Here is an 11,416-nt window from a genome sequence, read left to right on the forward strand (position 1 = left end):
TTGGTGAATATATGGCCAATATATAAAAACTTCAAATATTTGTGTCAATTGAACAACTCCTCGGTCCATGAGAGGACCCCCGTTTCGACAAATTGTCCAAAACCTTGACCTTCTTTTGCTTATAACTGCGGTTTATTTACTTTAGAATCATCGCGGTTTTTTGAAGGAAATTGTTCAAGGAATCTTTAATTTTTAGCGACAGTGTTGTCAATTATGCGATTTTTTCAGTTAGAAAAGAAAACTGTATTTTCCTCGCAATACATGTATTTTTATTTTGAAAATTAAAACTTATATATATATATATATATATATATATATATATATATATATATATATATATATATATATATATATATATATATATATATATATATATATATATATATATATATATATATATATATATATATATATATATATATATATATATATATATATATATATATATATATATATATATATATATATATATGGAATCGGATGGATGTCAATCGGTGACATTTTATACAACAAAGTCTGTAGGGTATCAAAATTCGAGAATCATCATCACAAGGAATTTGGTTTTCGTAGTTTTTACATAATCATAAACTTCTAAAGTTCACTTAGGATCTATTTTTACCATTTTTGTCGACCTATTGAGTCAATTTGTCAACAGTTGTTACGGCATTTAATTAGCAAGGGACTGGAAGGTGAAGTATATTTTTCAATATTTAGAGCCATATTACTCAAGGGAGAGCAAGAGTTGAAGGGAGAAAGTTTAGAAAAGCGTGGAAGGATCATATATGCAAGCTTAGAGCTCACCGGCGACTTAACTTTTTGTCTGCTACCGTAGGAGTCAGGGTCTTTTGGCATTAGAAATGCGAATCACCTGAGTCTACGGCATGTCCGGACAGGCGTAAAGTAACTTGTTACTTCATGCTGTTGGAACCGAGGATCGTTCACTCAAACGTGGGTGGGATCCAAACAAGGTGACAAGGTCTTTTGCCAAACAAAAGATTTGAGGGTTTCAAAAATTGGTGGGTTTTCATAAAGAATTGTTATTTTCTAGTTTTAGATTACTACGGATCTGTCGGTTCCAGGAAGGCTCATATTAGGTCAAAAATGTACATATACATTCCATATCGTAGCATGTTGGGTGGAAAAGTTCATGATATTTCGCGCGATGTGAAATTTTTGCATTCATAACTTCCTACTGTTCACTCAAGATCAGTATGGATACTCTGGCACTAGTACCGTATGGATCGATATGATATCTTCGTCAACTTTTTTCATACAATTGGTAGCAGAGTAGAATTCTTAGATATTCATATTACTACGTTGAATTTTCGTAGTTTTAGGCTAAATTTATGAATTTTAAAAGGATTGTTCTTTTAGCAATAGAACACAACAGTTGACTTATTTCCGGCATAGCAAATCCGTTTCCGAATAAATCGGAATAGTCCAGGTGTAGCGTAGAAAATCTTGAGATGATTTAGTTTATGTATGTACATAACCAATTTGTTTGCTGCTCTTGGGGCACTTTTAAATGTCAAACTATTACACATAAACCTCAAATAAAAAAGCACTATCATGTGCATACAGAGTGCAGGTAACTGAGCTTTGGAACAGTAACCATGTTCATCTTGCTACTAGTCATACACGACTGTGGTCACAAATGGTTACATGGGGTGAAGATATTCTTTTTCTTCTATTACACTTACATGTAGTTTTCCTTACAGGACATTCCATGTGAAGATTCCCTCTCGAGAGGAATGGTTGTCTGGCTTTATGGAAAGACAACAACAAACGCAAGTGGTCTGTTACACTGACGGTTCTCTGATGGAGGGACGTGCTGGTGCTGGTGTCTACTGTCGTGAAATGAAATGGGAACAATCTCACTCACTAGGTAGATACTGTACTATATTCTAAGCAGAAATTTTCGCGATTGTGTGCGGAGTACAATCGGCCCTTGTCGAGTAAAGTAATAAACTTCAGCTTCGATAGTCAGGCTGCAGTCAAGGCCCTTAGCTCACGGTTCAAGCTAGTGATCGCGTGCCGAACCCAAATCGAAGAACTGAGCATTGTCAACACTATCTACCATGGCTGGGTGCCCAGGCAATCCGGTATTACTGTAAATGAATGGGCTGACGAATTGGCCAGGGTAGGTTCAGCGAGTGACTTCGTTGGTCCTGCGTCCGTCTGTCAATTTCGACAAGTTGGATAAGAGAAAAAATATGGTTCTGGGCTTCGTCCGAGCACCGCAATTATAAGAGGAATCCACAAACGTGTCGCCAAACAAAAGCGTCATCTCCCACATGCTTCGAAGCTCCACTGCGGCATGCAGGGCTTTCACCGGCCACTGCGAACTCAATTATCACATGGCAACTATTCAGCGCGCTGAGTCTTTTTCTTGTGATCTTTGTGAATCTGACTACGGAACCTCATATCATCTGATAAGCAACTTCCCAGCTGTAGCGCAATTGCCATTTCGAGTTTTCGACCGTCCTTACATATTTGGACGACTGAAACTCAGAGGCATACTAAAGTTTCTTATCCAATGTGATAAAGAGCATTCGGCTTACTAGCAGGCGAGTTGAACTACTTGTGCGTTTAACTTACCTGCTGTTTGTATATATTCTGATTCCTGCAAATTTACAAACAATAGATTCTGGGATTTCATAAATTAGAAGTTAAAATTCATAGGTTTTTTTTGAATAAGTGACTGTCATAGTTATAGAATTCCATACAACGGCAAACATCTTTAGACCAACGTTTTGTAATTGTTACATGTAATTTATTTTGGAAGCATATAAGCTATGTCGAATGTATTCATGTTTTCCAGCAGTAACAGCATACGTTTATTGTAATGCGTTTTGTAGGGTGCTTGTGGCAAACACTTCTTCCACAAATATAACAGCTAACACTGGTTTTTGTGTCTGAAGATCTACGACAGAATGCACATCGTCTAATTTTCGTAGAGTCACTTATCTTAGTGGACGTTGGAGTATCTATATCGCATTCCGCACAAATTACCAATTTTTTTTCTTGTCTGTGCTCTTCGCAAATCAATATTTTACACTCATGGCAGCTACTCAAGTGCAAATTGGTGCAGCAAACATCGCAGGCGGCTACTGGACTGTTTGTCGATCCGTACATCTTCTCATAGTTCTCGAGAAAAGTGTCCATTTTTCGTAGCACATCAGCATGCAGACTTTTTTCATTTCGCCTTTTCTTGACGTGCCCTAGAGCTAGCTGCTTAGATAACCAGTCCAAAAAAACTCGCATCATGATTGGCGATGTCTAACAGATTATAAAAAATGGCAACTGTATAGCGGTTGCTCCGTCGCTTGCACGAATAACTTCCCGTGGATTTATCGAGCGTATCAACACCTCCCTTTAGTGAGTTGTATAAATGCACAACCTTTGGTTTTCCCTAAAAGCAACATCACCAAAAATTATAAATATTATTATTTTAAGCGTTTCAAAGGTAATACTTGTGGCTTCAGCAAATTCTCAATATTGTTCTTTATCATATCGCATGAGGGCATCGCTGAAGGGTCAGTCGATAAAAGAAGAACAGTTTTATTTCTTTTCTCTGTCCATGATACTAACATTTTCTTATCGTTGAACCCAAATTTCACCGTTCCGGGAGCGATTGATCTCTGCTTGAGAAATTCTTTGGGTATCTCTTTCTTGTTTGAACGTAATGTACCAATTGAGTAAAAACCATTCGCAAACAAATCATCTACCAACTGCACACTAGTAAAAAAGTTATCAAACGTAACTCGTCGTTTTGGTGGTCCGGTACTGTTAGCGAAAGGTTGAACCAACTGTGTTACTACCCGTTTGCCTTGATTTTTCTCTGGCTTTTTATCAATTTTACCTGAAAAACCAGCAACATTACACTTAGACAACTGTATCATTAATGATCAGATTTTCGGTCTAATTTATTTTCCGAGAAAACAATCAATAGTTATAATTTTTTATAGTGGGAAATATGTACACCAAAATATTGTAGAACTTGTACTACTCGATAAAATAAAGTTACCTGTGTAAATATCAAAGTTGCACAGCATTGAATTTTTTGGATCAACGGCGCACCACATTTTTATACCATATCGACATGGCTTGCCCTTCATATAGACTCGAAATCCACAACGGCCACGGAAAGCGATCATCCGTTCATCAACGGTAATATCTCGAGATGGTGTGTAAGCAGATAAAATATTGCTCCTGATTCGATCTGAAACTCTTCGAATGAGGCGTAATTTGTCAACCACCGGACTAGAACTCATGCCGCCAGTCGAAATCAAAGAGCCTTGCTGTGATGTACTCGCTATGGCGCTTGATGACGTAGCTTGCAGGATAGCCTTCGACTGGCTTTTCTCCAAAGAAGAATTCAAATCGCATGAATGTTTTTCAATTTTCATCGCACGACTGACAACAGATCGTTGTCGAACTTGAGAACCTCGGGCTGGTCGCCGCGACAAAGAATCGTCAAAACGTATATATTTATATATCTGCTCAAACCTTCACGCGTAAAATAAATTATAAGATGAAAAAAATTATGTTGAAATTGGAATACGGAATGTTTCCTTAGTTATAATCTCACCTACGCCGTCCCATAACGGCAGAATAAAAAAGGCGTCTCGTGACTTCGTCCGTTGACCACATTTCCTTGATATGGGTCTTGCCATCATGATTCTTTCCCGCAGCAATCACAATAGCGATCCATGCAAGTAACTCATCATGGGTTATTGCAGCGAAACTCGGATCGTACGACCCTTCAGCATTTGTATACATGCAGATATCTGCCACAATTGAATCGTCGAAAAAAAGCCGAAACGCGTCCTTTGGAGTCTTGACAGCGGAAAAGTCGATACTGAAACTGCACTCAAAATCATCGTCACAAACAACCATATTCTTTGGTGGATACTTGTCCCATTTCACCGTACCACACTTCGACATGTACGTATCGGAATCTTCTCCAAAGTCTTCCATATTACTGGAAAAAAGCTCTTCTTCTGTTCCATCATACGGAATATCGTCCTCTAAGTACACTGTATCTGGATCCGGTATACTAGAGCAGTCAGAAACCTCACTTTCAGTTCCACTCATTTTCGTTTGAATGTATCGACAAACTGTACTAACAAATAATCTATCTTATTTCCCTTTTTCCTATTTATGTACTCATCCTATGCGCAAACATGTCATCACATGATTTCAGCCATATAGCATTCGGCGTTTTTACACACACACACAAATGGAGCTTGTACACACCCCCTCATACATTTAGACGAACGTGCACCGCTGGTGGGAGGGCTGTTCTAAGCCTTCTGTTCGAAAGTGTCAAACAGTGCACACCATCGCACCGGTGCATATAAATCGAAAACCTAGTAATAGTTCAGATTTGTAATAGTAAATGTATAAACTATCTACTAAAAAAATGACTTAAAAAACCACAAGAGCTTACGCGATCAAAAACTATCTTTCTATGAATTCTATTGATTTCTGGTTTTTTGTTTGGTCGCCCTCGTGTGCAATCATACAGCAATGCATAATAATTATTCGTAAACATTCATTAATTTTTCAGTTCTGGTTTATGAAAATCGAAAAAATGTTTTGGAAATGTTGGGGATCAAACAAGTTGTTATAGCAAGGAAATAAGGTATCAAAATCATTTGATACCACCCACAACTCAACTCTACAGCACCGTATCATAACGTCCGAAGGAAAGTGCAAAACAGTGCCCTAGGCATTATGATGCACAAGTATGTAGAAACCTACAACTACGATAAATCAATTACTCATAAAAATCCGAGAATTTTACTTTGTAGGAAATCAAACTATGATTTAAAAAATGTCATCAAATGTCCACATTTGAGGACCGTATGAGTGAAAGAATCTCGTTTTTGTATAAATATATGAACCTGAAAAGATGATATAACAGAAAAGTATACAGATCATTCCGCGTGAAGTGGTCAAGGCACATGTAGTCGACATTCATGATTTGAACCAATTTCGTGATATTGTTCATCTAGGGCCAATAGATAAAAATCAATTTTTGTGTCGTTGAACCACCCCTCGGTCCAATGAAACAGCCCCCACCAAAAACCTGATTTTCTTCTAATTATATAAGGAATCAATCTGCGAGATGTTTCTTGAAGGAAATTGATAAAGGGATCTAGAAAAAATATTAGTTAGCGACAGTGCTGCCAATTATGCAATTTCTCCAGTTAAAAATTTAAAGCGCATTTTTTCACAATGCGCATGTTTTGATTTTTTAAATTTTTATGCCATTGTGCTCCTCAGATATTTTTACATAAAAAATAAACATAACCTCAACATAATTTGACGTGATCCCGAGGTACACCATTTTCAAGCAAAACATTCCCAATTTCTCAATCAAAATTGCAAGCGAATAGCGACAAAAACAACTTAAGTATACTAAGTTTACACAGTATTTACCGTGATGAAAAACTGCGTTTTTGGTTTACTTCCAGCAGAACAAGGTCCATTTTTATGACCATTTGAAGATTTTTTCAAAATTGACCAATAAATTTCACTCAAAATATTATATCTCGGGAACAAATCTAACTATATAGAAGTTATAAGTGCGTAAAAATATCTCAGTAAAAAGATGGCATTGTAATTTTCAAAATATAAATGCAAGAATCTATAGAAAATGCATTTTTTCATTTCTAACCTCATTGCATTGTTGCATAATTGGCAACACTGCCACTAACAACTTATATATTGTCTAAATTCCTTGAACAATTTCCTTCAAAAAACAGCTCGCGGTTTGATTCTAAAATAAATAGTATCGTAGTTATGAGCAAAAGAAAATCAAAGGTTTTGAGTAATTTGTTGAAACGGGGGGTTCTTCCGTGGACCGAGGGGTTGTTCAATTGACAATTTTTTTTGGATTTTTTATATGTTGGCCATATATTCATCAATATTGGTTCAAATCCGTGAAGGTCCATTTCAATTTTGTATTTTTTATTGCTTCACGCGGAATGATCAATATAAATTGTTTTAGGTTAACCCGGAACAGTGTTCCGGTGGCCAAGATTAGTCCAATTCATATCCTTTGTGAAGGATCAATGGAACATAGTCATATGAAGCACTATTCAAACAAATCATACTTAAATTTAAGAGATGTTTCTTCAAAACTCGTCCGTCACTCCACTGGGGTACCGGATATACCCCACGGGAATTCGGAATAATTCCGGAATTGACCAGCGGATTTCAACGATAATTGGTACACAGAAACTGGAATAAATTCCAGATCTTTTAAGACTGGTTCCATCGAAATCGGTCCAAAATTGACAAAATTAGAGCAAAATTAAAGTGAAATTTTCGGAAAAATTTTAGCTTGGTACTGTAAAGGTTAAAAAGATATTCCAAATTTTACGATATTTTGGGGTAACTTCCACCTTAAATAACTCGTTAAGGAGCAGAAAGGAGCAAACAACATCATAACATACTGAAAGTACTAGCTTTTTATTTTCATATAGTGGCCCGACTGCTAGTCGACGATATTCTTCCCGAGTGTTATGTTCAATACAAGATGCCATCGCAGTGGTATAAAATGAAATATTCAAGCGCACTGCGACAAACAGCTTCATGTTTTTAGGGTAAATTGCATAGAACACGTTCGCCTATAACAAGCAATGCATATGGATTGCCTTTCAATAATCGAAATGTAGATTTGGATGTGTTTAATAATGTCGATATTTTCATTATAAATTAGATAAATAAATTTATTTTTAATAATCGTTTTCTCCGTCATTTTCAAAACTTTCTTCTTCCGCTAGAAGAGCTTTGTCGTCTTCTAAAAATCGTTTAATACTTTTTAGCCATCCCCGAGCTTCACTCACGACAGGATCCACATTGTGAACAGGTGAAGTTTATCAAGCTCCATTATAAATGTCACGAAAGACATTAACAAAGCTTCTGGTGGGATATCCATCATTTTTCCAAGCTTACCAGTATCCACTGATTGTTTAAATTTCACTTGACGCACCTCTCGAACGCACGATATGCTACGTTTCGTACTTTGATCTTGATTGTGGTCAAAGTTCTCTTTTCATTTTTTGAACATCGATGAATATGTTGTATGCAATTTATCATAAAAACATGAAGCTGTTTGTCGCAGTGCGCTTGAATTTTTCATTTTATATCACTGCGATGGCATCTTGTATTGAATATAACACTCAGGGAGAATCGTGTCGACTAACAATCGGACCACAATATGAAAATAAAAAGCTAGTACTTTCAGTAGGTTATGATGTTGTTTGCTCCTTTTTGCTCCTTAACGAGTTATTTAAGGTGGAAGTTACCAAAAAATATCGTAAAATTTGGAATATCTTTTTAAATTCAACAGAAGTACTTATGTTCGGCAAAAATATATGTCTCAATACCGCAAACAACTTTGTGGAATATTCCAAGAAGATAGGAGAATGTCTAAAAAAGTTATCATGAAAAAACTAATTTTAAGGAATCTTCCATATAATATGTTTCATAACTTGTAAACTATTAAAGCTACATATATGGTGCCTTCAGCAATTTCTTTTGTAGTAATATTTGCTACAACTTTGCTGAAGACACCAAGTCTCTATCTTAATTAGATCGGAAAATAAATTTCGTATATCACTTATAGGTGAATTAATCACTGAACGGTATACTCCTGTGGATGCGCAATCATAAGATCAACAAATTCTCCGAACAAACTATACTTCTAAAGTTAACGGTTTAGACGCAATTTACTTTGAGCGCGAAAACGACGTTTTAAAACACTAGGGTTCGTCGCGGTGCGGATGTGGGCGGTAAATGGATAGTCCGCACCGCAACCGCAAAAAAATAATAAAACCGCACCGCTTACCGCAACCGCATTGCAATTACCGCACCGCACCGCGCGGTAATGCGGTAAATGCGGTAAAAATCATGCATTATAAAAATTGTGTTGAAAAATTAATCATTTGTTTTGTGTAGCCATATATAGTAAAATGTTATTCTTATTTACACGAAAATTACCTTTGACGGACTCCTCAGAATGTAACATTCATTAAAATATTCAACTTTGCAAGTTTTATTAAGAGTGGTAAGGGTTTTGGCGTGATAAAAAACACTTTTTCTCGATTTTTTTAAGCTTTGCGTGAAGCGAACTGATCAAAACTTTTGTACATTATAGTGTATCATTTCAATAACATGCTGTAATTTTTCCATGCAAAAATATCAACAAACGACTCGATGACGAAGCTTTTTGTAGAACGTATCTGGAAAAACATGATTTGCGGTGTTACCTTCCATTCAAAAACTACTTAACCGATTTCTTTCAAACTTTGTATACAGATTCTATGAAAATACCTAATAAATACCTAACCCCCACGTTAAAGTTTCGAGATAAATTTTCAATTAAGGCAAAAACTGTCCAAACCATGCAAAATTTGGCATCTGGGATAACTTTGACATTTGTCAGCAGACCTTGAGGTAGACTTTGAAACACAACAAAAATCGCAATGCCCTACACTAACTTCGAAAGCTTTACTTTCAAAAAGTTACAAAATACTCCTAATTGAAAAATATTATTCGTTAATTTGGTAGAAAATATTCCCAGTTGGACCTCCAAATTCCTCCAAATTCGTTTGGTTTGATGATGATGATTACATTCTTTGGATTGTTTTTAAGTCGTAGTATCATTAGTTCATCTCTAAATTCTCCAAATTAATCAAAATTCACTGTCGAGAAAATGCTATTGAAAAGGATTCATTATTCCACGATTACCAAGAGGAATCAGGAGAAATGATGCATTTTGTAAGTGGATTTGACAGAAAAATTCAATTTGCGTTTTATGTATTTGAAAAGGTCCGTTTGTAAATTTTTTCTTTGAAGTATAAAATAAATAGTTTTCAAAATGTCGTAAAAATAATGGTGCCAAATTATATTGGACACAGCTTATAGATTTTATTTCTTAGTAACAGTATGTTTTATCATATTTGAATGACCAAAATGTAAAAAAATCAAGTAGCGATAGGTCGAATACAGATTATATTCGGATTTGTTTTCAAATCATTGTCAAGTCTATGGAAATTAGAGCAATTAAATGTTTATCATGTTTCTCTATTGTAGGGTAATAAATAAAACTCGAAAGTTCTGAGAGAGAGAGAGAGAGAGAGAGAGAGAGAGAGAGAGAGAGAGAGATGTTCTTAATAATGACATTGCTAAGCATTCGTTCAGAAAATAAATCTAGCTGCGTCCTTCTCAAATGGTAAAAGTCATAGTTTTAATTCACTTTTTAATGCGGACTGCATACTTTATCAATTATTTTTTGAAGCGCGGTTGCGGTAATACCGCGCGGTAAATGCTCATTTCCCGCACCGCATCCGCGGGAAAAAGTGTCTCACCGCACCGCAGTTTTTGCGGTGCGGGTGCGGTAAATACCGCGCGGTTGCGGTAATTACCGCAACCGCGACGAACCCTATAAAACACTGTGTCATCAACGACCCTGCAGAGGACTCCGCAACGATTGGCCATGCCACTATACCAAGCTAGACCGCCATTGTGAAGGATTGTTGATGCTGATCGCATACTGCGACGCAACGCAGTTGGTACTATGGAAGCCCTCGATCCCCCCGATACAGTCGAGCGTTCAGCAGTCGTCCCGGTCCTGTATGTTTGGGTGGAGACGGCTTTGTAGTGCTGGGTAGGATGCGTCAACGCGTGATTGGATGGATCAACGCAAGGATGTGTAAGTGTAAGGCCGTTTCTTCAACTACAGCATCATCAACTTACACTGCCCGCCCACACGATGGGAGACCCGACGACGAGAAGGAAGCGTTCTGTGCGAAGCTGGAGGAGGTCTACGACGGCTGTTCGTAACGGGACGTGAAAATCGTCATCGGTGACATGAACGCTCCGGTTGGACGGGAGATAATGTTTTGACCGGGACAAACAGCTTGCATACCGTATCAAATCACAACGGCCAACGATGCGTGAACTTCGCAACCTCCCGTGGCATGGTAGTCCGAAGTACCTTCTTCCCTCGCAAAGATATCCACCTGGAGATCACCTGACCAACGCACTGAAAATTAAATCGATCACGTTCTAATCGACGAGCCATTCTTCTCTAATACCACCATCGATCGTGCCTAGCGCAGTACGAAAATAAATTCGGACCATTACCTAGTTTCAGTATGTATGCGCTCAAAACTCTCGACGGTGTACAACACTCGGCGTAGTCGGACGCCAGCAACTTCGGGACGCCAGAGATGCCCAAGATGACGCACAGCGGCTGGAAGCAGCACTATCCAGTGTAAGAACAGCTGGGCGCAGTTACTCTTGAAGATGGCTGGAGGGAGATCCGTTCCGCCATAGGAAGTACTGCTATAGCGGCGCTAGGTACAGCGATTCCGAATCGAGAGAACGACTGGTTCAA

At 37.5% G+C, this 11,416-nt stretch overlaps 1 protein-coding gene across 1 annotated transcript; it reads right to left on the minus strand.

The window, feature by feature from the left end:
• Positions 1-1,406: 1,406 nt before the first annotated feature.
• LOC131688184 (uncharacterized) lies at positions 1,407-5,097 on the minus strand. The gene is made up of 3 exons (XM_058972352.1): positions 4,596-5,097; positions 3,474-3,862; positions 1,407-3,412 (listed from the first exon to the last, which is right to left on the minus strand). The coding sequence occupies exons 1-3, from the start codon at positions 5,095-5,097 to the stop codon at positions 3,236-3,238; spliced, it is 1,068 nt and encodes a 355-aa protein (XP_058828335.1). The 3' UTR covers positions 1,407-3,235.
• Between the last annotated feature and the right edge of the window lie 6,319 nt (positions 5,098-11,416).

This window comes from Topomyia yanbarensis, chromosome 3, assembly GCF_030247195.1.
Source record: "Topomyia yanbarensis strain Yona2022 chromosome 3, ASM3024719v1, whole genome shotgun sequence".
In the NCBI taxonomy this organism is placed as follows: domain Eukaryota; kingdom Metazoa; phylum Arthropoda; class Insecta; order Diptera; family Culicidae; genus Topomyia; species Topomyia yanbarensis.